At 38.1% G+C, this 21,605-nt stretch overlaps 1 protein-coding gene across 1 annotated transcript in view; it reads left to right on the top strand.

Annotated features, from left to right (window-relative positions):
* The window catches only part of LOC108529416 (coiled-coil domain-containing protein 7-like), a 216,486-nt gene that overhangs the window by 167,594 nt on the left and 27,287 nt on the right, over positions 1–21,605 (top strand). The window contains exons 14-19 of the mRNA XM_017871734.1: positions 8,478–8,561; positions 18,882–18,965; positions 19,181–19,264; positions 19,482–19,565; positions 19,983–20,066; positions 21,437–21,520. Of these exons, the coding sequence (XP_017727223.1) occupies positions 8,478–8,561; positions 18,882–18,965; positions 19,181–19,264; positions 19,482–19,565; positions 19,983–20,066; positions 21,437–21,520 (504 nt within the window). The remainder of the gene's footprint in view (positions 1–8,477; positions 8,562–18,881; positions 18,966–19,180; positions 19,265–19,481; positions 19,566–19,982; positions 20,067–21,436; positions 21,521–21,605) is intronic.

The following is a 21,605-nucleotide window of genomic DNA, read 5'->3' as shown; positions in this document are numbered from 1 at the left end:
TATGCAGCCATAAAAAAGGATGAGTTTGTGTCCTTTGTAGGGACATGGATGCAGCTGGAAACCATCATTCTCAGCAAACTATCACAAGAACAGAAAACCAAACACCACATGTTCTCACTCATAGGTGGGAAGTGAACAATGAGATCACCTGGACTCAGGAAGGGGAACATCACACACCAGGGCCTTTCACGGCGAGGGGGGGGGTAGGGAGTGCATTGGGAGTTATACCTGATGTAAATGACGAGTTGATGGGTGCAGCACAGCAACATGGCACAAGTATACATATGTAACAAACCTGCACGTTATGCACATGTACCCTAGAACTTAAAGTATAATAAAAAATAAATAAATTATTTAATTAAAAAATGTTACCCATAGAAGTCTAATGCTATAATGACCTTAGAATATGTTTGCAGAAATATTTCAAAAGCTCTTCAATTTACTTTCTATTTATGGCTAATTAGGAAAGTTGCTTTGTGTTTGCAAAAGCAGAATTGCTAGCTTATGAACATAACAAGGTGAATATAACTGATAATTATTTCATTGGTTACCCATTCACTCTTATATCATTATGTTGTCAGGCAAATTGACAATGTTTCAACTGCTTTAGTTTTGTTATATATTTCAAAAACTGTACTATTGCATATTTAGTGGTGAAACAGTAACACACTTCTCCTTAATTTTTGATATTGTACCCAAAGAGGCAGAGAGCTTAACAGAGACATAAGGGAAAGAGCCAGACAAAGAGAGCCCTATTAAAACAACTCTCATCCAAAAGTGATTGTGTGTTATGATGGTTAATACCGTCAACTTGATTGGATTGAAGGATTCAAAGTATTGATCCTGGTGTGTCTGTGAGGGTGTTGCCAAAGGAGATTAACATTTGAGTCAGTGGGCTGGGAAAGGCAGACACATCCTTAATCTGGGTGGGCACCATCTAATCAGCTGCCAGCATGGCTAGAATATAAAGCGGGTGAAAAATGTGAAAAGACTGGACTGGCCTAGCCTCCCAGCCTACATCTTTCTCCTGTGCAGATGCTTCCTGCCCTCATGTAAGTTAATACTTAATAAACTCCCATCTATCTATATCTATATCTATATCTATCTTCTATTACTTCTTTCCCTCTAGAGAATCCTAACTAATACAGATTTTGGTACCAGGAGTGGTTCTAGAGGAACAGAATATTAAGGATGGAGTTTCTTTTGTTGGTTTTGGGGTTTCTGGAGTTGGCTGCTTAATATGATTAAACACAAAAATGTTAAGGACTCTACTTCTAATAGTGTGGAGAACACTGATAAAGAGCTGAAATTGTAGAAAAACATACACAAGCTCTTATCATGCAAGTGGCTGACCTGCAATGAAAGGTGCATGCACAACCTTCCCAGGTGTCTACTCTTAAAGTGAGGGCATTGATTGAAAAAGAATGGGATCCTGCAACTTGGAATGGGGATGTGTGGAAGGACCAAATGAAGCTGGAGACACTGAGTTTGTAAACTCTGATGAATCTTTTTTATCAGAAGAAACAGCTTCCCCATCCCCAATAGTGGCAACATCCCCTCCCCAACCCATGCTGCCACAAGCCTTTGCATCTTTGTCTGGGAAGATAAACTCTGTGCTGCCTGAGGCAACAGTGATGGCCTCCCCTGAGGCAGTTGCCAGACAAGATAATGTTTATTCTCCTCAGGAACCACCCCCAACATCCCTGTTTGCTTCTAGACCTATAACTAGACTAAAGTCCCAGCAGTTCCCTAGAGGTAAGGTTCAAAGTGTAACCCACATGGAAGTGCACTACACTCCAAAAGAACTGCTTGAGTTTTCTAATTTATATGAGCAGAAATCTGAAGAACTTGGAGTCCAATGTGCGAGGGCAGGAAGCATCCAGCACAGAAAAAAGATGCCCTCCTTTTGAGAGACAGCTCTTGTCCTGTTACTGGGTTTTGGTAGAAACTGAACATTTGACTATGGGTCATCTAGTCACCATGTGACCTGAACTACCTATCATGAACTGGGTGCTTGCTGACCTGTGTAGCCATAGAGTGGGGCATGCACAGCAGCATTCCATCATCAAATGGAAGTGGTATGTACATGATCGGGCTTGAGCAGGTCCTGAAGGCACAAGTAAGTTACATGAGGAAGTGGCTCAAATGCCCATGGTCCCCACTCCTGCCACCCTGCCTGCTCTCCCTCAGCCTGCACCAATGGCCTTATGGGGAGTTCCTTATGATCAGTGGACAGAGGAAGAAAAGACTAAGGCCTGGTTCACAGATGATTCTGCATGTTGTCAGGCCTCTGAGCCTAAGCTAAGGCATCATATCCCCTGTGACCTGCATGTATACATCCAGATGGCCTGTTCCTGCCTTAACTGATGACATTCCACCACAAAAGAAGTGAAAAGGGCCTGTTCCTGCCTTAACTGATGACATTACCTTGTGAAATTCCTTCTCCTGGCTCATCTTGGCTCAAAAGCTCCCCACTGAGCACCTTGTGACCCTCACTCCTGCCCACCAGAGAACAACCCCGCTTTGACTGTAATTTTCCTTTACCTACCCAAATCTTATAAAACGGCCCCACCCTTATCTCCCTTCGCTGACTCTCTTTTCGAACTCGGCCCGCCTGCACCCAGGTGAAATAAACAGCCTTGTTGCCCACACAAAGCCTGTTTGGTTGTCTCTTCACACGGACGCGAGTGAAATTTTGGTGCCGTGACTCGGATTGGGGGACCTCCCTTGGGAGATCAATCCCCTGTCCTCCTGCTCTTTGTTCTGTGAAAGATCCACCTATGGCCTCTGGTCCTCAGACTAACCAACCCCAGGAACATCTCACCAATTTTAAGTCGGGTAAGCGGCCTCTCTTTAGTCTCTTCTCCAACCTCTCTCACTATCCCTCAACCTCTTTTCTCCTTTCAATCTTGGTGCCACATTTCAATCTCTCCCTTCTCTTCATTTCAGTTCCTTTCCTTCCCTGATAGAGACAAAGGAGATGCATTTTATCGGTGGACCCAAAACTCCGGCGCCAGTCACAGACTCGGGAAGACAGTCTTCCCTTGGTGTTTAATCACACGGGGACGCCTGCCTGATTATTCACCCACGTTTCAGGGGTGTCTGACCACGCGGGGACACCTGCCTTGGTCCTTCACCCTTAGTGGCAAGCACCGCTTTCCTAGGGGGCAAGCACCCCCCACCCCTTCTCTCCGTGTCTCTACCCCTTCTCTTTAAACCTGCCTCCTTCACTATGGGCAACCTTTCACCCTCCATTCCTCCTCCTTCTCCCTTAGCCTGTGTTCTCAAGAACTTAAAACCTCTTCAACTCTCACCTGACCTAAAATCTAAATGTCTTATTTTCTTCTGCAATACTGCTTGACCCCAATACAAACTTGACAATGGTTCCAAATAGCCAGAAAATGGCACTTTCAATTTCTCCATCCTACAAGACCTAAATAATTCTTGTCGTAAAATGGGCAAACGGTCTGAGGTGCCTGATGCCCAGGCATTCTTTTACACATTGGTCCCTCCCTAGTCTCTGCTCCCAATGAGACTCATCCCAAATCTTCCTTCTTCCCCTCCCGCCTGTCCCCTCAGTCCCAGCCTCAAGCGTCGCTGAGTCTTTTGAATCTTCCTTTTCTACAGACCCATCTGACCTCTCCCCTCCTCCCCAGGCTGCTCCTCGCCAGGTCCCAGTTCTTCCTCAGCCTCCACTCCCCCACCCTATAATTCTTTTATCACCTCCCCTCCTCACACCTGGTCCAGCTTACAGTTTCATTCTACCACTAGCCCTCCCCCACCTGCCCAGCAATTTCCTCTTAAAAGGTGGCTGAAGCTAAAGGCATAGTCAAGGTTAATGCTCCTTTTCTTTATCCGACCTCTCCCAAATCAGTTAGCATTTAGGCTCTTTTTCATCAAATATAAAAACCCAGCCCAGTTCATGGCTCATTTGGCAGCAACCCTAGAAGTTTTACAGCCCTAGACCCTGGAAAGTCAGAAGGCCGTCTTATTCTCAATATGCATTTTATTTTATTACCCAATCCACTCCCGACATTAAATAATATATATAGCTTTATTCTCTTTCCCCAGTATTTGTGCTATTGTTATACATATTATACCTGTAAATATTAAGGGCAATGTAATAATTATTGTTAAATAAACCTCAAACCCCACAACAGGACTTAATTAGCCTCGCCTTCAAGGTGTACAATAATAAAGAAAAGTTACAATTACGTGCCTCCACTGTGAGACAAAATCCCAGCCACATCTCCAGCACACAAGAACTTCCAAATGCCTAAACCACAGTGACCAGGCGTTCCTCCAGGACTGCTTCCCAAGGAACTTTCTTCAAGTGCCAGAAATCTGGCCACTGGGCCAAGGAATGCCTGCAGCCCGGGATTCCTCCTAAGTTGTGTCCCATCTGTATGGGACCCCACTGGAAATTGGACTGTCCACCTCGCCTGCCAGCCACTCCCAGAGCCCCTGGAACTCTGGTCCAGGGCTCTCTGACTGACTCCTTCCCAGATCTTCTTGGCTTAGTGGCTAAAGACTGACGCTGCCCGATTGCCTCGGAAGCCTACAGGACCATCACAGACACTTTAGGTAACTCTCACAGTGGAGGATCAGTCCATCCCCTTCTTAATCAATACAGAGGCTACTCACTCCACATTACATTCTTTTCAAAGGCCTGTTTCCTTTGCCTCCATAACTGTTGTGGGTATTGACGGCCAGGCTTCTAAACCTGTTAAAACTCCCCAACTCTGGTGCCGGCTTGGACAACAGTCTTTTATGCACTCCTTTTTAGTTATCCCCACCTGCCTAGCTCTCTTATTAGGTTGAGACATTTTAATTATCTGCTTCCCTGACTATTCCTGGGCTACAGCCACACCTCATTGCCACTTTTTCCCCCAGTTCAAAGCCTCCTTCACATCCTCCCCTTGTATCTCCCCACCTTAAACCACAAGTATAGGACACCTCTACTGCCTCCTTAGCGACTGATCATGCATCCCTTACCATCCCATTAAAACCTAATCACCCTTACCCTGCTCAATGCCAGTATCCCATCCCACAGCATGCTTTAAAAGGATTAAAGCCTGTTATCACATGCTATATAAACTATATAAACCTATAAACTTCCCTTACAATTCCCCCATTTTACCTGTCCTAAAACCAGACAAGGCTTACAGGTTAGTTCAGGATCTGCACCTTATCAACCAAATTGTCTGGCCTATCCACCCCGTGGTGCCAAACCCTTATACTCTCCTATTCTCAATACCTCCCTTCACAACCCAGTATTCTGTTCTGGATCTCAAACATGCTTTCTTTACTATTCCTTTGCACCCTTCATCCCAGCCTCTCTTTGCTTTCACTTGGACTGACCCTGACATCCATCAGGCTCAGCAAATTACCTGGGCTGTACTGCCACAAGGCTTCACAGACAGCCCCATTACTTCAGTCAAGCCCAAATTTCTTCCTCATCTGTCACCTATCTTGGCATAATTCTCATGAAAACACACATGCTCTCCCTGCGGATCATGTCTGGCTAATCTCCTAAACCCCAATCCCTTCTACAAAACAACAACTCCTTTCCTTCCTAGGCATGGTTAGTGTGGTCAGAATTCTTACACAAGAGCCAGGACGANAACATGCTTTCTTTACTATTCCTTTGCACCCTTCATCCCAGCCTCTCTTTGCTTTCACTTGGACTGACCCTGACATCCATCAGGCTCAGCAAATTACCTGGGCTGTACTGCCACAAGGCTTCACAGACAGCCCCCATTACTTCAGTCAAGCCCAAATTTCTTCCTCATCTGTCACCTATCTTGGCATAATTCTCATGAAAACACACATGCTCTCCCTGCGGATCATGTCTGGCTAATCTCCTAAACCCCAATCCCTTCTACAAAACAACAACTCCTTTCCTTCCTAGGCATGGTTAGTGTGGTCAGAATTCTTACACAAGAGCCAGGACCACGCTCTGTAGCCTTTCTGTCCAAACAACTTGACCTTACTGTTTTAGCCTAGCCCTTATGTCTGCATGCAGCGACTGCTGCTGCTTTAATACTTTTTTTTTTTTTTTGAGACAGAGTCTCGCTCTGTTGCCCGGGCTGGAGTGCAGTGGCCGGATGTCACCTCACTGCAAGCTCCGCCTCCCGGGTTTACTCCATTCTCCTGCCTCAGCCTCCCGAGTAGCTGGGACTACAGGCGCCCGCCACCTCGTCCGGCTAGTTTTTTGTATTTTTTAGTAGAGACGGACCGTGTTAGCCAGGATGGTCTCGATCTCCTGACCTCGTGATCCGCCCGTCTCGGCCTCCCAAAGTGTTGGGATTACAGGCTTGAGCCACCGCGCCCGGCCTGCTTTAATACTTTTAAAGACCTTTCCCACAGGGTCTGAGAAGGCCTGGTCATTTCTTCCCTTCTGTCACACACAATTCCTCAGTTTGGCCTTCCCAGCTCTATACAGTCCAATAACGGACTAGCCTTTATTAGTCAAATCACCCAAGCAGTTTTTCAGGCTCTTGGTATTCAGTGAAACCTTTATATCCCTTACCATCCTTATTCTTCAGGAGAGGTAGAATGGACTAATGGTCTTTTAAAAACACACCTCACCAAGCTCAGCCACTAACTGAAAAAGGACTAGACAATACTTTTACCACTTGCCCTTCTCAGAATTCAGGCCTGTCCTCAGAATGTGACAGGGTACAGCCCATTTGAGCTCCTGTATGGACACTTCTTTTTATTAGGCCCCAGTCTCTTTCCAGACACCAGCCCAACTTGAACTGCACCCCAAAAACTTGGATAGAGCCTAAAATCTCACCAACCAAGCGAGTAATTATGCTGAACCTCCTTAGGCAGTCTCTGATTGGATGTCATGGGTCCTCCCAATTCTTAGTCCTTTAATACCTGTTTTTCTCCTTCTCTTCCATTTAGTTTTTCAATTCATACAAAACCGTATCCAGGACATCACCAATCATTCTATATGACAAATGCTCCTTCTAACAACCCCACAATATCACCCCTTACCACAAAGTCTTCCTTCAGCTTAATCTCTCCCACTCTAGGTTCCCACGCCGCCCCAATCCCGCTCAAAGCAGCCCTGAGAAACATCGCCCATTATCTCTCCATACCACCCCCCAAAATTTTTGCCACCCCAATACTTTACCACTACTTCATTTTATTTTTCTTATTAAGAAGACAGAAATGTCAGGCCTCTGAGCCCAAGCTAAGCCATCGTATCCCCTGTGACCTGCACGTATACATCCAGATGGCCTGTTCCTGCCTTAACTGATGACATTACCTTGTGAAATTCCTTCTCCTGGCTCATCTTGGCTCAAAAAGCTCCCTCATAGAGCACCTTGTGACCCTCACTCCTACCTACCAGAGAACAACCCTCTTTTGACTGTGATTTTCCTTTACCTACCCAAATCTTATAAAACGGCCCCACCCCTATCTCCCCTTCACTGACTCTCTTTTCGGACTCAGCCCGCCTGCACTCAGGTGAAATAAACAGTCTTGTTGCTCACACAAAAAAAGGAAATTCTAGAGTTGATAGTACAAAAACTGAAGAAAAATTCACTCACCCTACAGTCACATGCTCTGCTAAGACCCAAGTTCACCCACACAACTTGAGGCCCAGTAGATGACCCAGTTTCATAAATCCAGATTATTCGATTTTTAATATGAATTCCCTTTATTAATTTTGATTTTATTTTTCTATCATTGACCCTAGTAGTTGTTTCAAAAGCAAGCAAAAAGTTCAAATCATATCAAAACTCAAAGGGAAAGGAATCCAATCTCAATGCTGATACGAATGCAAAATCACCCATTTCTTCCTCCCCATCTACAAAGTCTACATTCTAAATGGACCTGAGAGGGCACTTTCTACCAGTCCACAATAATCACTGCTGTCACATAACTTTTAGTTACATGACATAAAAAGGGTCTAAAATATTCTTAGAAGAATCAGAGAATTTCCCCCTGATGGTTAACTTTCTGTAACTATAAAGACCATAGTTCACAAGTTGACTTGTGAATAAAATTATATTCCACCTCACCAGGTATCTCCATACCTGGTGTATGGATATGCTTGTATGAAGTATGAAGATGCTTAAAAATTATATTCTTATCATAAACTCTCTAGGATGATTTCAGTTTGCAGAAGAGGCAGCATTGTATGGAAGAAAGCACTGATTAAGGAATAACGAACATCTATTTCTGTATAAGTTTTATAGTTAACTATATATCTGATTTTTGTTCAAATCACTAAACTTCTCTAGGCTTATATGATTGCTAAGAATGCCTCCAATTCTAAAGCTTTGTAATTCTGCAGTCCAGAGCTTTTTTTTTTTTTTTACTAATTCATCTTCTTTAATGACTGATGCTAATTAAGTTATTACTACTTACATGTACAAATATACCATCACATACACACAGACACAGACATATGTTACAATTTACCTTTCAAAGCATTTTGAAAATCTGTTTTGTTTTTATAGAGACTGGCCTAAAACACTTGAAAGGTGTTAATGAAAAAGATATAATAAAACATCTAATCAACATACAGTCAAAGAGGCATGCAGGTAAGAACAAGAATTTTTCAAGCCTCCTGTTAATGGCCTATTTAGCTCTGAAGTTAAATTAAATCTGGTTCTTTGATGATGACTGTAGCTGTAAGTTATCATTACATGAGAAAATATCTTCATAAATTTCCTCCTGTAATTTGTGGAACTCTAGTATTTGCTACCAATGGAACATTAGTTAGATATAATTAGTTTTAGAATTTATTTATTGGTAAAGAATCCATAAAAATGCAAGGCTGTTGTGACCCAAATGTATGCTTGATGCTATTATTTCAAATGCTATACTGTAATTCAATGCTGACTTCAGGTCCTGAATATCTCTGATACAATTTTCTGTCTCAATTATCTGTCTAATATTCTCAGTGGGGTGTTGAAGTCTCCCACTATTATTGTGTTGGAGCTTAAGTCTCTTTGAAGGTCTCTAAGAACTTGCTTTATGAATCTGGGTGCTCATGTGTTAGATGCTTATATTTAGGATAGTTAGATCTTCTGGTTGAATTGAACCTTTACCCTTAGTAATGCAGCACTATTCACAATAGCAAAGACATGAAATCAACCCAAATGCCCATCAGTAATAGACTAGATAAAGAAAAGTTGGCACATATACACCATGGAATACTATGCAGACATAAAAAAGAAACAAGATCATGTCCTTTGCAGGGACATTGATGGAGCTGGAGGCCATTATCCTTAGCAAACTAACACAGGAATAGTAAACCAAATACTGCATGTCCTCACCTATAAATGGGAGCTAAATGATGAGAACATATGGACACATAGAGGGGAACAACACACACTGGGGCCTTTTGGAGAGTGGAGGATGAAAGAGGGACAGGATCAGGAAAAATAACTAATGGGTACTAGGATTAATACTTGGGTGATGAAATAATCTATACAACAAACCCCCATGACACAAGTTTACCTATGTAACAAACTTGCGCTTGTACCCCGAACTTAAAATGAAAATTGAAAAAAATGAAAACAGATGCTGTACTTATCATTTTATATTTCTGGCTTAGAGAGGAAAGTTGCCTTAAATTTGGAAAAGCATACAGACTAACTTGTGAATGTGATAAGAAGAGGAATATAACAGATAGTCATTTTATTGGCTACCCCTTCTCTCTATTTGATAAAAATATCAGGTAAATTTACAATATCTCAGCTACAGTAAAGTTATTTAGTTGTGTTCCACAATTTAGTGATTACACAACTAAATTTACTTCTGGAATAACAATGTTAGGCATATTTTTCCTTGATCTTTGGTGAGATACTGAAAGAGGCAGGGAGCTTAACAGAGAAATAAGGGAAAGAGGCCATTAAAGAGAGTCCCCCTGAAACCACTATCATTCAAAAGTGGCAGTGTGCATACCAAAAGCAGTGCTCCCGGAGGAACAATATTAGCATCTTCTTGTAGTGGAGAAAAATAATGTAAAATAGTCAAAAGAAATCACTAAAAAGCAAACAATAAGTTTTGAAATATGATGAATAAATCAATATCTAGATTTGTCTATAATATCATCCAAAATATCCAAAATATCCAGTTTTTATTCTAAAATTCATAGGAACCAAAAAAAAAAAAAGAGCCTGAATACCCAAAGCAATCATAAGCAAAAAGAACAAAGCTTGTAGTATCACATTACCTGACTTCAAACTATACCATAAGGCTACATTAACCAAAACAGTGTGATACTGATACAAAAACGGACGTGTGGACCAGTGGAACAGAATACAGAACCCAGAAAGAAAGCCACACACCTACAGCTATCTGATATTTGACAAAGTCAACAAAAATAAGCAATGGAGAAAGGATTCCCTATGCAATAAATGGTGCTGAGATAGCTGGCTAGCCATATGTAGATGAAACTGGACCCCTACCTTTCACCATATACAAAAATTAACTCAGGATAGATTACAAATTTAAATGTAAGACTTCAAGCTATAAGAATCCTAAAAGAAAAATTAGGAAACACCATTCTGGACATTGGCCTTGGAAAATAATTGATGACTAAGTCCTCAAAAGCAATTTCCACAAAACCAAAAATTGACAAGTGGGACCTAATTAAACGAAAGAGCTTCTGCAGAGCAAAAGAAACTACTAACAGAGTAAACAGACAACCAACATAATGGGAGAAAATACTCACAAACTATGGATAAGACAAAGGTCTATATCCAGAATCTGTAAGGAACATAAACAGTTCAGCAAGCAAAAAACAGCCCCATTAAAGAGTGAGCAAAAGACATGAATAGACACTTCTCAAAAGAAGATATACAAGCTGCCAACAAACATGAAAAAATGCTCCACATCACTAATCATCAGAGAAATGCGAATCAAAACCACAGTGAGATACCATCTAATACCAGTCAGAATGGCTATTATTTAAAAATAAAAATAAAAAACAGATGCTGGAAAGGCTGTAGGTGGGAATGTACATTAGTTCAGCCACTGTGGAAAGTAGTGTGGAGATTTCCCAAAGAACTTAAAACAGAACTGCCATCCTATCCAGCAATCCCATTACTGGATATGTATCCAAAAGAAAATAAATGATTCTGCTAAAAAGACACATGCACTTACATGCTCATTGCAACACTATTCACAATCACAAAGACATGGAATCAACCTAAGTGCCCATCAGTGGGGGATTGGATAAAGAAAATCTGGTACATATATATGTCATGGAATACTATACAGCCATAAAAAAGAGTGAAATTATGTCTGTTGCAGCAACATGGATGCAGCCAGAGGCCATTAACCTATGCAAATTAACCCTGGGAACAGTAAACCAAATACAGTGTGTCCTCACTTATAAGTGGACGCTAAGCATTGGGTAGATATGGACATAAATATGGTAAAAATAGACACCAGGGACTACTGGTAGAGAGGTAGTCAGGGGGTGGGAGGTAAAAAACTACTTATGGGGTACTGTGCTCACTACTTTGGTGATAGGATCATTCATACTCCAAGCCTCAGTGACATGCAATATGCCCAGGTAACAAACCTGCACATGTAACCCCTGAATCAAAGAAAGTTGAAATTTTAACATAAATACATTATAAATAAATAAAAATAAAATGCCTAGTTTTTAGTTTAAAATTATGAGCCATTCAAAGAAACAGTAAAGCATAACCCATACACAGGGGGAAGAAAAGTAGGCAACAAAAAATTCTGTGGGAGTCCAAGATGTTAGACTTAGCAAAGACTACAAAGCAGTTATTATAAATAGGTTCACAGAATTCAAGGAAACCATAATTAAAGCATAAAAGGGGGTATGGTGACAATGTGTGTATTCACTGCCCAGATTGCCAGAACAAAATACTGCACTGGGTGCCTTAAACATCAGAAATTGATTTTCTCACAGTTCTGAACACTAAAACTTCAAAATCAAAGGGCTGCCAAGGTTGATTTCTGGTGATGCCTCTCTTCCTGGCTCAAGGACACACTTAGAGAAATGCTAAGTGCACTGGGAAGTCTCCACAATAGAATTGAACAAGCAGAAGAAAGAACTTCAGAGCTCGATGACAAGGCTTTTGAATTAACTCAATCCATCACACACAAAGAAACAAGAATTTTGAAAAATGAACAAAGACTCCAAGAAGTTTGGGACTATGTTAAATGTTCAAACCTGAGAATAATTGGAGTTCCTGAGAAGAAGAAAAATCTAAAAGTTTGGAAACATATTTGAGAGAATAATCAAGAAAAACTTCTCCAACCTTGCTAGAGATCTAGACATCTAAACACAAGAAGATCAAAGAACACCTGGGAAATTCATTGCAAAAAGATCATCATGTAGGCATATAGTCATCAGGTTATCTAAAGTCAAGATAAAGAAAAGAATCTTAAGAGCTGTGAGGCAAAAGCATCAGGTAACCTATAAAGGAAAACCTGTCATATTAACAGCAGGCTTCTCAGCAGAAACCTTACATGTTAGAAGGAATTGGGGTCCTATTTTTAGCCTCCTTAAATGAAACAATAATCAGTCAAAAATTTTGTATCCAGTGAAACTGAGCTTCATAAATGAAGGAAAGATACAGTCTTTTCCAGATAAGCAAATGCTGAGATAATTTGCAACTACCTAGCCAGTACTATAAGAACTGCTAAAAGGAGCTCTAAATCTTCAAACACTCAAAATACACCAAAATAGAACCTCCTTAAAACATAAATCTCACAGGACCCATATAACATTAACACAGTGGGGTGGGGGGAGGGGAAGTATTCAGGCTACAAATGGTATGATGAATGGAATAGTACCTCACATCTCAATACTAACATTGAATGTAAATGACCTAAATGCTCCACTTAAAAGATACAGAATTGCAGAATAGATAAGAATTCACCAACCAAGTTTCTGCTGTCTTCAGGAGACTCAACACAAAAGGACTCACATAAACTTAAGGTAAAAGTGTGGAAAAAGATGTTCTGTGCAAATGGACATCAAAAGCAAACAGGAGTAGCTATTCTTATATTGGACAAAACAAACCTTAAACCAACAGCAGTTAAAAATGACAAAGAGGGACATTATAGAATGATAAAAGGGCTAATCCAACAGTAAAATGTCACAATTCTAAATATATATGCACCTAATACTGGATATGTCAAGTTTATAAAACAATTACTACTAGAGCTAAGAAATGAGATTATACAATAATAGTGGGGGACTTTAATACTCCACTGACAGCACTAGACAAGTCATCAAGACAGAAAGTCAACAAAGAAACAATGAACTTGAACTCTACCCTACAACAAATGGACTTAACAGATATCTACAGAACATTCTACTCAACAACTGCAGAATATACATTCTATTCATCAGCACATGGAACATTCTCCAAGACAGACCATATGACAGGCCACAAAACAAGTCTCAGTAAATTTAAGAAAATCGAAATTATATCAAGTACTCTCTCAGACCACAGTGGAATAAAATTGGAAATCAAATCCAAAAGGAACCCTAAAAATCATGCAAATACATGGAAATTAAATAACCTGCTCCTGAATGATCACTGGGTCAAGAGTGAAATCAAGATAGAAATTTAAAAATTATTTGAACTGAACAATAATAGTGACACAACCAATCAAAACCTCTGGGATACAGCAAAAACACTGCTAAGAGGAAAGTTCACAGCATTAAATGCCTAAATCAAAAAGTCTGAAAGAGCACAAATAGACAATCTAAGGTCACACCTCATGGAATTGGAGAAACAAGAACAATCCAGACCCAAACCCAGCAGAAGAAAAGAAATAACAAAGATCAGAGCAGAACTAAACAAGAATGAAACAAGCAAACAAAAAAATACAAAAGATAAATGAAACAAAAAGCTGATTATTTGAAAAGATAAATAAAATTGATAGACCATTAGCAAGATTAACCAAGGAAAGAAGAGAGAAGATCCAAATAAGCTCAATTAGAAATGAAACAGGAGTTATTACAACTGATACCACAGAAATAGAAAACGTTATTCAAGTCTACTCTGAACACCTTTACCCATATAAACTAGAAAACCTAGAGGAGATGGATAAATTCACGGAAATATACAATCCCCTTAGATTAAACCAGGAAGGTATAGAATCTCTGAACAGACCAATAACAAGCACCAAGATTGAAATGGTAATTTAAAAATTGCCAACAAAAAAAAAGTTCAGGATCAAATGGATTTACAGCTGAACTATCCGACACTCAAAGAAGAATTGGTACCAATCCTATTGACATTATTCCAAAAGATACAGAAGAGGGAATCCTCCCTAAATCATTCTATGAAGCCAGTATCACCCTAATACCAAAACCAGGGAAGGACATAACAAAAAAAAGAGAAAACTACAGACCGATATCCCTGATGAACATAGATGAAAAAATCCTCAACAAAATACTAGCAAACCAAATCCAAGAGCATATCAAAAAGATAATCCACCATGATCTAGTGGGTTTCATACCAGGTATGCAGGGATGGTTTAACATATGCAAGTCAATAAATGTGATACACCACATAAACAGAATTAAAAACAACAATCAATCACATGATCATCTCAATAGATGCAGAAGAAGCACTTGACAAAATCCAGCATCCCTTTATGATTAAAACCCTCAGCAAAATTGGCATAAAAGGAACATAATTTAAGGTAATAAAAGCTATCTATGACAAACACACAGCCAACATTATACCGAACGGGTTTTGAAAGCATTCCCCCTGAGAACTGGAACAAGACAAGGATGCCCAATCTCACCACGTCTATTCAACATAGTACTGGAAGTCCTAGCCAGAGCAATCAGACAAGGAAAAGAAACAAAGGGCATCCAAATTGGTAAAGAGGAAATCAAACTGTTGCTGTTTGCTGATGATATGATCATATACCTAGAAAGCACTAAAGACTCATCCAAAAAGCTCCTAGCACTCGTAAATGAATTCAGCAAAGTTTCAGGATACAAACTTAACATACACAAATCAGTAGTGCTGCTCTACACCAACAGTGACCAAGCTGAGAATCAAATCAAGAACTCAACTCCTTTCACAATAGCTGCCAAAACAAACAAACAAACAAACAAAAAAGATAGGAATATACTTAATCAAGGACTTGAAAGACCTCTACAAGGAAAACTACAAAACACTGCTGAAAGAAATCCTAGACGACACAAACAAATGACCATATTCTCAAAAGCAATCTACAAATTCAATGCAATTCCCATCAAAATACCAACATTATTCTTCAGAGAACTAGAAAAAGAAATCCTAAAATTCATATGGAACCAAAAAAGAGCCCACATAGCCAAAGCAAGACTAAGCAAAAAGAATAAATCTGAAGGGATCATATTACCTGACTTCAAACTATAGTATAAGGCCATAGTCACCAAAACAGCATGGTATTGGTATAAAAATAAACACATAGACCAATGGAACAGAATAGAGAACCCAGAAATAAAGCCAAATACTTACAGCCAACGGATCTTTGACAGAACAAACAAAAACATGAAGTGGGGAAAGAACACCATATTCAACAAATGGTGCTGGGATAATTGTCAAGCCACATGTAGAAAAATGAAACTGGATCCTCATCTCTCACCTTATAAAAAAATCAACTCGAGATGGATCTAAGACTTGAAACCATAAGTTTCTAGAAGATAACATTGGAAAATCCCTTCTAGACATTGGCTTAAGCAAAGACTTCATGACCAAGAACCCAAAAGCAAATGCAACAAAAACAAAGATAAATAGATGGGACTTCATTAAATTAAAAAGCTTCTGCACAGCAAAAGAAGTTATCAGCAGAGTTAACAGACAACCCTCAGAGCGGTAGAAAATCTTCACAATCTATATATCCAACAAAGAACTAATATCCAGAATCTACAAAGAACTCAAATCAGCAAGAAAAAAAAAATCCCATAACAACATGGGCTAAGGGCATGAATAGACAATTCTCAAAAGAAGATATACAAATGGCCAATAAGCATATAGAAAAATGCTCAACATCACTAATTATCAGGGATACACAAATCAAAACCATAATGCGATACCACCTCATTCCTGCAAGAATGGCCATCATCAAAAAATCAAAAAATAATAGATGTTGGCATGGATGCAGTGAAAAGGAAACATTTTTACTGTGGAAAACAGTGTGGAGAGTCCTTAAAGAACTAAAAGTAGATCTACCCTTTGATCCAGAAATCCCACTTCTAGGTATCTACCCAGAGGAAAGGAAATCATTGTACAAAAAATACTTGCACACGTATGTTTATAGCAGTACAATTTGCCATTGCAAAAATATGGAATCAGCCCAAATGCCCATCAATCAACGAATGGATAAAGAAAATGTGGTGTGTATATACCATGGAATACTACTCAGCCATAAAAAGGAACAAAATAATGGCATTCACAGCAACCTGAATGGAATTGGAGACTATTATTATAAGTGAAGTAACTCAGGAATGGAAAATCAAATGTTATATGTTCTCACTCATGTGGGAACTAAGCTATGAGGATGCAAAGGCATAAGAATGGTATGTTGGACTTTGAAGACTTGGGGAAAGAGTAGGAGGTGTCAAGGGACAAAAGACTACACATTGGGTACAGTGTACACTGCTTGGGTGATGGATGCTCCAAAATCTCACTACTAAAGAACTACTAAAGAACATTCATGAAACCAAACACCACCTGTTCCCCAAAAACTTACTGAAATAAAAAAATAAAAATTTTTAAACAGTTTAAAAAATAAAATAACACTGGATAGTAACTCAAATCCACAGGAACAAATGCAAAAAATATATAAACAAGAAGGTTAGTATAGTAAATACTATAAATATGTACTTGCTCTTCTTTCTTAGCTTAATTAAAACGCACAGTATCATATAAATAATTACTCATAACATCAATTATAACAATGTATTTAATATATGTAGTTGTAATACACATAATAGTGCAAAAATGTTGAAGAAGGAATAATGATATATGGGAGTAATATTTCTGTACTTCACTGGAATTTGATTAGTATAAACTCCAGTAGAATCTAAAATTGACTGTAGTCAGAACTACACAAATATGTCAACATCTTAAAAAACACTGAATTGAACATTTTACATAAGCATATAGCATGATATGTTATTTATTTTGTAAAAATATCTCTGTGAATTCCAGGCAGGATCATATTTAAAAAGAATTAAAGCAATGAGAGGATATGGTAAGGGAGGAAACATGAATGTTACTAGATTGTAAATTACTTTAGCACATAGATTCTCTTCCTAAATGCTTAACCTTATCTCCCCTAAAATGCTCTTCTCATTGCCTTCCTTCTTATTATCTAAGAATCTTTGCATACTCACTTGAAATGAACCATTCCTTCTTATGTGTACTAGTTAGAGTAATAATCAGAGAGGCTAAAATATGACTGCTCATATTCCCTATTTTTATGTTTCTATAGATCTGCTTATGTTCACAAAATATAGCTGTGTACTTATGGAAAATACGTTCTTATGTGTCTCAGTTCATTTTGGTAATGATGCCTCAGCTGGTCCATACTTTGGTTTAGATTTCACTGGTGGTATATTTGGGCTTCAGATGTTACACTGTAAAACTTAACATTTATTCAAGAGCTCAGACATTTCTTCAGAGCAAAACTTTACTCTGTGGTATCTGGGTCATTATAGGTTTCCAACTTTAGCATATAGTCTGCTATAAACAACTTTCACAAAATATTAGGTCCACCATTGACCCAAGTCACCCATTCTAATTTTCCCTTTTCAATATGAACTTGCCTTTCATAACTTTCATGTATTTTTCCTGTTATATGACCTAGTCAGTAGTTTTCAAATCTAGCAAAAGATTCAAATCACATAAAAACTCCAGTGGAAAGGAATGCAATCTCAATGCTTATGCTACTACAAGTTTACTTACTTCATCCTCCCCAGCTACAAAGTCTACAAACTCAAGAAGATATGAAAGTCACATTTTCATATTCCACAAAATATCTAATTATTTTTCTACATTATTGATGCATACTTGATTTATAGTTACAAATCTTAGAAATGACATGAAGTCTTTACGAACAAATCAAAGCACTTTGCCCCACAATAACTCTCTGTGACTGTGGAGACCATGATTTGCAAATTGACCTATTCTTAAAAATGTTATGTTTTATCTCACCAGGTACATCCCACAGTAGATAGTGCTATTGGTGTAAAATTTAAAGTTATATTATCATCATAAACTTTCTAGGATAATTTTAGTTTGCATAAGAGATGCCATTATATAGTAAAGTCACTGGTTAAGGAATTACAAAGTGTCGGTTTGTGCATCAGTTTTGTCATCATCTTGATGTGGTCTTGTTCAAATCATGAAACATCTCTGAACTTCAATATAATAGGCTTATATGATTGCTAATAGCCCTTCAAATTCTGTTTTGTGATGCTTACTGCAATAAGACATTATACTGCGACTCTTCTACTATAATAATAAATACTCACTACACATGCATACACACACATAAAATGTTTACCTTATAAAATATATTGAAATCTGCTTTATTTCTATAGAGACTAATAAGGATCTCTTAGCAGATGCTATTGGACTATTGGATGAGGTATAATAAAGGGGTCAATTAAAACACAATTTAAATGTCACCCAGGTAAAAAAAAAAATTCAAGACTAATATTTATGGTTTATTCATATTCCTGGAGTTAAATTAAGTATGAACCTTTAATGACAATAGTACCAATATGTTAGTATTATATAGGTGAAATTCTAAATGAATATCCTCCTATAATTAAACACACACATATACTCAGAGATATGGTAATGTTTATCTTACAAAATATATTGATATCTGTTTTATTTCTACAGAGACTGATAAGGAACACTTGGCAGATGCTATTGGAAGAGGTATAATAAAGGGATCAATCAATGCACAACTAAAAGGTCACCAGGGTAAGAAAAAGAATTTCTTACATCTAATATTTACGGCTGATTTATATTCCCTGAGTTAAATTAAGTATAGACCTTTAATAACAAAATATCTGTATTATAGTGTTACATAAGTAAAATTATTCATGAATATCTTCCTATAATTAAACACACAAACACACACAAGTATGGTAATGATAACCTTACAAAATATACTGAAATCTGTTTTATTTCTATAGAGACTGATAAGAACTTCTTTGCATATGCTATTGGAAGAGGTGTAAGGAAGGAGTCAATCAAGACACAATTAAAAAGTCACCCAGGTAAGAAAAAGCAATTTCAAGACTAATATTTATGGTTTATTTATATTCCTGGAGTTAAATTAAGTATGGACATTTAATGGCAATAGTACCTATATGTTATTACACAGGTAAAATTCTTCACGAATATCCTCCCATAATTAAACACACACACACAACACACAGAGGTATGGTAATGTTTACCTTATAAAATATGTTGAAATCTGTTTTATTTCAATAGAGACTGATAGGGAATTCTTGGCAGATGCTGTTGGAAGAGGTATAATAATAGGGCCAATCATTACACAACTGAAGAGTCACCAAGGTAAGAGAAAGAATTTTTCAAGTCTAATATTTAGGCTGATTTATATTCCCTGAGTTAAATTAAGTATAGACCTTTAATGACAACAGTACCTATATCATAGTACTTTCCATAGCAAAAGATGCTATTGGAAGAGATATAATAAAGGGACCAATCAATGCACAATTAAAGAGTCACCAGCGTAAGAAAAAGAATTTTTGAGTCTAATATTTGTGACCTATTTATGTTCCCTGAGTTAAATTAAGTGCAGACCTTTAATGACAACAGTGTCTACATGTTATTATTACATAGGTACCTATATCATAGTGTTACATTGGTAAAATCCTTCATGAATATCCTTCTATAATTAAACACACATGTATACACATGTATAGTAATGTTTACCTTATAAAGTATTTTGAAATCTGTTTAATTCTATAGAGACTGATAAAGAACTCTTAAAAGATGCTATTGGAAGAGATATAATAAAGGAACCAATCAATGCACAATTAAAGAGTCACCAGGGTAAGAAAAAGAATTTTTGAGTCTAATATTTGTGACCTATTTATGTTTCCTGAGTTAAATTAAGTATAGACATTTCATGATAATAGTGCCTACATGTTAGTGTTCCATAGGTAAAATTCATCATGAATATCCTTTAATTAAGCTCTAGCATTTACTATCAGTGAAACATTAGCATATTATTGATTTTAAAACTCATCCATTTGAAAAGTAATGCATAAAAATTCAGTGTTACAGTTACCTTAGAGTAGTCTCAGTGTAGGCATTTCCAAAGCTATTCTACTTACTTTTTGTTTCTGAGAAGTGATGTTTAATTAGCAAAAGCAGAAAGGTAAAAGCAGAAAGGCTAGCTGAAGACTGTGATGACAAGAGGAGTACAACACATAACTATTTCACTGGTTATCCATTCCCTCTATTTGATTAAAATGTCAGGCAAATTTATAAAATCTCACCTACAATACAGTACTTTATTTGTGTTACGTAATTCAGAGATTACACTACTGACTTTCATCTTGGTGTAAGGTTGTTACGCAGTTATACAATTTTCTTTGATCTCTGGTGTGATACAAAAAGAGGCAGACAGCTAACAGAGAAACAATGTAAAGAGACACATTCAAAGCCGGCCCTCTAAAACCAATGTTATCCAAGGTACTGGATGCATGTGCAAGGTTCTGCCCCTTGGAGAGCAGCAGTAGCACTTCACAGTAAAGGCAAGAGACTTTAGTACAATAGCCCAGTCACATCGCTATGCAAATAATAAGGAGAGAACAATGACAAGCCCCAGATAGAAGAGGAGGAAATCAGTATCTGGAGATGCTACAGTATATTATGGAAACTGTCAAATCTTTAGCAAAAATTATTAATATGCAAAGAAACAGTGAAGTGTGACCTACACCAAGGAAAAGGGCATGCCACAATAACTGTGAGAGTCCCAGGTGTTGGACCTAGTCAACGAAACCTCAAAGCACTTATTACAAGTGTGTTCTTAGTGTTAAAGGAAATTATTCTTAAGGAAGAAAAGGAAGGTAATAGAGATTGATATCAAATAAGATGGAAATTTCAAAAGATAACACGGCAAAGCCCTGTCTCTACAAAAAATAGAAAAATTAGCCAGGTGTGGTGGTGCACACCTGTCATCCCAGCTACTTGGAGAGGCTGAGGCAGGAGGACCACTTGAGCCCAGGAGGTTGAAGCTGCAGTGAGCCATGTTCACACCTCTGCACCCCAGCCCGAGTGACAGAACGAGATCCTGTTTCTAAATTAAAAAAAAAAGGAAAAGAAAAAGAAATTTCAAAAGAAAAAAGAACTAAAATACATATGTAATATAAATGGTTACCTTACAAAGTGTTTTGAAATTTATTTTATGTCTATAGAGACTGATGTAGAACCCTTGACAAATGCTATTGGTTCAAGTAAAACAATTGGTGAGATAAAGACACAACTAAGGACTCACTATGGTAAGAATAATAATTTTAAGTCTAATATTTACAGTTTAGTTATCTTCTCTGGGGTTTTAGAGTGAACCTTTTTTTTTTTTTTTTT

This window comes from Rhinopithecus bieti, unplaced genomic scaffold (genome assembly GCF_001698545.2).
Source record: "Rhinopithecus bieti isolate Rb0 unplaced genomic scaffold, ASM169854v2 scaffold_763, whole genome shotgun sequence".
Lineage (NCBI taxonomy): Eukaryota > Metazoa > Chordata > Mammalia > Primates > Cercopithecidae > Rhinopithecus > Rhinopithecus bieti.
The sequence above is the reverse complement of the archived record's forward strand: the minus strand, read 5'-3'. Positions and strand labels throughout refer to the sequence as shown.